Raw genomic sequence first — 3,887 nt, 5'->3', positions numbered from 1 at the left:
CTTAAACCTTGCCTTTTTAAAATTAAATTCCTCCATTTTTCTACGAAATCTCATAAATCATTCAAAAGATTTTTAACCTTTGTTGAAGTAAATTCGACTGATTTGCGATCGTTTCCATTAGAAAAGAAAATTTTGAAATAATTAATTGGAATTTCGAAGTGAATTCGACCAATATTTCATGCTTACCAATAGGGGTGGAAGGAGAGTATGATCAGTTATGGCTCAGATTAATTCAATAACTTTTATTTATATTAGAAAATTTATTAAATATTTATAAATATCAATTGCCAATTTATTAATTTTCTATGAAAAATATTTTCCTTCGTATCAAACACATCAACTCTTTCTTCCCTAAATGCTTAAAAGTGCACTTCTTTTCCTAGTGAACTATGTTATTCTCATGTGACTCTTGGCATGGGGCTGACAAAGGCAAACAATCCTATCATCTCTCATTAACAACAACAAAAAAAAAAGTTTGAACTATATTTTAAAATTTTAAAAATAATGACATTTGAGCGATAATTATTAATTATATTGATAATGTGGCTAATTATCAAATATAGAATTAATTCAATGTATTACACTATGTATTAGTGTATGAATTTGTTTTGTATCTATTGTGTTTGTTCGCTTTGTATGGATTTGCTCTGTATTGAATAGATCAGCTTCAAACGAACATATATAAATCAAAACTAATAAAATCGAAGCTCTAGCTATGCATTGTAATTTTTAAAAACTCTCACTATTTCGAATAATTATAGGGGATATGATTGCTCTTTGAGGAGAATTTTCCTTTATTTATCTTACCAGTACTCACAAATCAAATTACATTATGAGTTTAAATTATGTGCACTAACAATATATATAACGCTTAGTAAGCGATGGTCTTATAATTAACCTACATAGATTAGAGCTAGCTTATTGTTACAAAAAGAAGGGGGGAAATCCCAGCTCATTCTACAAGACTACATATTAAAAAAAATATGAAAGTACATAATTTCCTATAGAGAAATGGACATGAAAAGATCAAAACATGGAAAAAGATTTGATATCAATACTACCTATTTTGATTGTTGTGCTGGAGGAAGCGCCAATCCCTAGATATGTGACAAATAAATAAAGTAAACCTTATATTGTTTCGTTTCCTTCTTTCTTTGAAGTTTGAACGCTTAATATCTATTCAAAGTTAAAACTGATATTGTCAAGGTCACATCTACTTAGATCCAGAAGGAGGCTATGCAATAATTTCTGGAATATAATCACTGGTCTGATGCTTCAAGCAAAATCAATTTACTTTTTTTATATCATTAGGCTAAGTTGACCTACATATTTGTATATATTTTTTACATCAAGTTAAGTTAACCTACAATAACACAACAATTTCTATCAAGAATAATATAGTCGCCACCCAAAAAATAGAGTAGTAATTTGCTATAGCCGTTTAGGTTGTGTACACTTTCAATTTAATAGAAATTTTGTAATCTCAAATATATAAAATAGATAAATTATTATAACAAGTAAAATGACCTAATAGTATAAAAATTTACATTATACATGTAAATGACATGAAATAATTTTTTTCCATAATTCTAGAGGTGATTATTGCATGAGATACTCAAAAGTAAAATTGTCATATGTGTGAACAAAATTGAGATTCTTCACATGAATATTCAAGTTTCATGTTATAGCCTCATCTCTCTCCCGTGCTCAAATATTGCATAAGCATGTTTGTCTACCCCACAAGAGGCATTTTTTTTCTCACTTAGAATGTCTCTTTCTTGGCTTTATACCTTAACAAACTTATTATTACAAAACAATATCCATGTGCAATAAGGATGTGTTTGGGTATTGTTCAATTTTCATATTTTTAATTGGTCAAAATATTTTTTTAAAGAAAGTAAATTATTTATAATTAACCAAATGATTTTTTTTTATGAAGATGAGGAAAACAAGTTTGATACTATTCCCTATCTTTCATTTTGCTTGATCTGACTTTGACATTTTCGTTCGCAAGTTATTTATTACTCTCTCTAATTCATACTCTCTCCGTCCACAATTGTTTGGCAGGTATACTAAAAATAGATGTCCAAGATTAATTGTTAATTTAAACAATCAAGAAATAATTAGTCACTTTTTCCAATTCTGCCCTTAATGATAGTGTAGTTCAATTGAAAAGTTATGTGAAGTTTTGATATTCTTGGTATAGTAGGATTATATTAGTCAAATTACACCTTGTATTAAATTTTTCTTGAGGGTGTGCATGACCTTACCCTGACAAACAATTGTGGACGGAGGGAGTATTAATTGCCTGTTTTCTCTTTTACCTGGAGTAAATAAGAAGGGCAGCTTTAATAATTTATCCCTTAAAATATTTTGTGAAACTTTACAAACATGTTTACACTTTCAAAAAAGAATTATCTATAAAGGTAAAATGAGAAAGATTTAATTAATTCTATTTTTGATTTTGTAAATTGACAAGTAATTTGGGATAACTTTTTATAGTAATGTGATGGGACAGAGGAAATACTCTGTTCGTTCCAAAATAAGTTCCAATTTGACAAAACTCACATTCATCAAAATATAATAAATACAATATATAATTTACTAAATTACCCTTATTTAATAAATATTTCTTGAGGATGGATAGAAACGACAACATCAATTGATCATAATATCGATGGAGCCAAAATTGCAACTTCATGGGTTCTGAATTATAGAACAACAACACCAATTGTTCATAACTGACTTTAAATTTAATTTCCATACATACTTAATAAATTTCTTAAAACAAATGTTGTTTAAGCAAAAAATATTTAATTCGATTGAATTCATATTCGGACTTCAAACTCCACCTATGACTCCCACTTCAGCCCTACCTTCGCACCAATGGTGTTTGCCTAAATAATAGCATATGAATGCTTTTGGACAATATTTTATGGTCACCAACCGGAGCAGAAGGAGAGTATTAGTTATCGGCTCAAACGAACCCCATAACTTTTATCAGATTAGATATTTGTATCAAGAAATTTATTATGTATAGAAATTTAATTCCCAATCTATTAATTTTTCATAAAAATATTCTCCGTCATACCAAACACACCATAACTCTTTCTCACTTTTAAAGCAAAATCTAGCGTCTACTTCGTAAGAGGAAAAAAAAAGAGAGGCTTTCTCTTTCCCACACTTGATGGTTAAAGTGCACTTTGACCTGTGTTTTGTTATGAGTATAAAGAAAAGTGTGGGGGCTATGCTGATCAGGTAATCAATACTTCTTTTTCCTAGTGAACTGTGCTATTCTCGTGTGACTCTTGGCATGTTTATCAATTAGTCTGTACCAAGTTTACATGCATATGACTATATAAATATATGTATTTTTCCTTTTTCAAATAAGAGCCAAACTGAAGGTACTTATCCCCTCTAAGTTCCTACTAACACAAGGTAATTCTTTTTCTGTTTCTACTTTGCTCAATTCAAACTTCAGTCTACCAGATAATTTTCATAACATGTGTCTACATGCACAATATATGCACTGCAGATAATTTTCTATATTATGTTTCTGTATGATGTATCCTAATCTGGTTTTGTCACTTTTGTCAAGATATCTTTCAGGGCAAAGCAAGCAATACAGCAATGGAAAGAGAGAATTCAGAGCTGTACCTGCGCAACTGTCAGATTATTCGCGAGAATGAGAGGCTGCGGAAGAAAGCTCAACGTCTCAACCAGGAGAATCAAGCTTTGTTATCAGAGCTGAAACGGAAGTTAGCAGCTAAAAATGCCAAGCGGAAACCTGGATTTGAAGTTGAATTGGGTTCGAATTCTGTCAGTGATCAAATGGAAGCCAACAAACGTCAGGCAATGGAATGAGAGGTGCTTTATGCAGTTCAAAA

The 3,887-nt window shown here is 30.2% G+C and overlaps 1 protein-coding gene across 2 annotated transcripts; it reads left to right on the top strand.

Moving 5' to 3' along the window:
- Positions 1-3,164: 3,164 nt before the first annotated feature.
- On the top strand, positions 3,165-3,864 carry LOC125835906 (protein LITTLE ZIPPER 4-like). 2 transcript variants are annotated; one of them, XM_049515009.1, is made up of 2 exons: positions 3,165-3,258; positions 3,610-3,864. In XM_049515009.1, the coding sequence occupies exon 2, from the start codon at positions 3,631-3,633 to the stop codon at positions 3,862-3,864; it is 234 nt and encodes a 77-aa protein (XP_049370966.1). In that variant the 5' UTR covers positions 3,165-3,258; positions 3,610-3,630. The 2 variants fall into 2 exon arrangements, with proteins under 2 accessions (XP_049370966.1, XP_049370965.1); XM_049515008.1 differs by having other exon boundaries at positions 3,169-3,258; positions 3,599-3,864.
- The last annotated feature ends 23 nt before the right edge of the window (positions 3,865-3,887 follow it).

This window comes from Solanum verrucosum, unplaced genomic scaffold, assembly GCF_900185275.1.
Source record: "Solanum verrucosum unplaced genomic scaffold, falcon-dt-bn FXZP01000128.1, whole genome shotgun sequence".
Lineage (NCBI taxonomy): Eukaryota > Viridiplantae > Streptophyta > Magnoliopsida > Solanales > Solanaceae > Solanum > Solanum verrucosum.
This window is presented reverse-complemented; position numbering and strand designations above follow the sequence as displayed.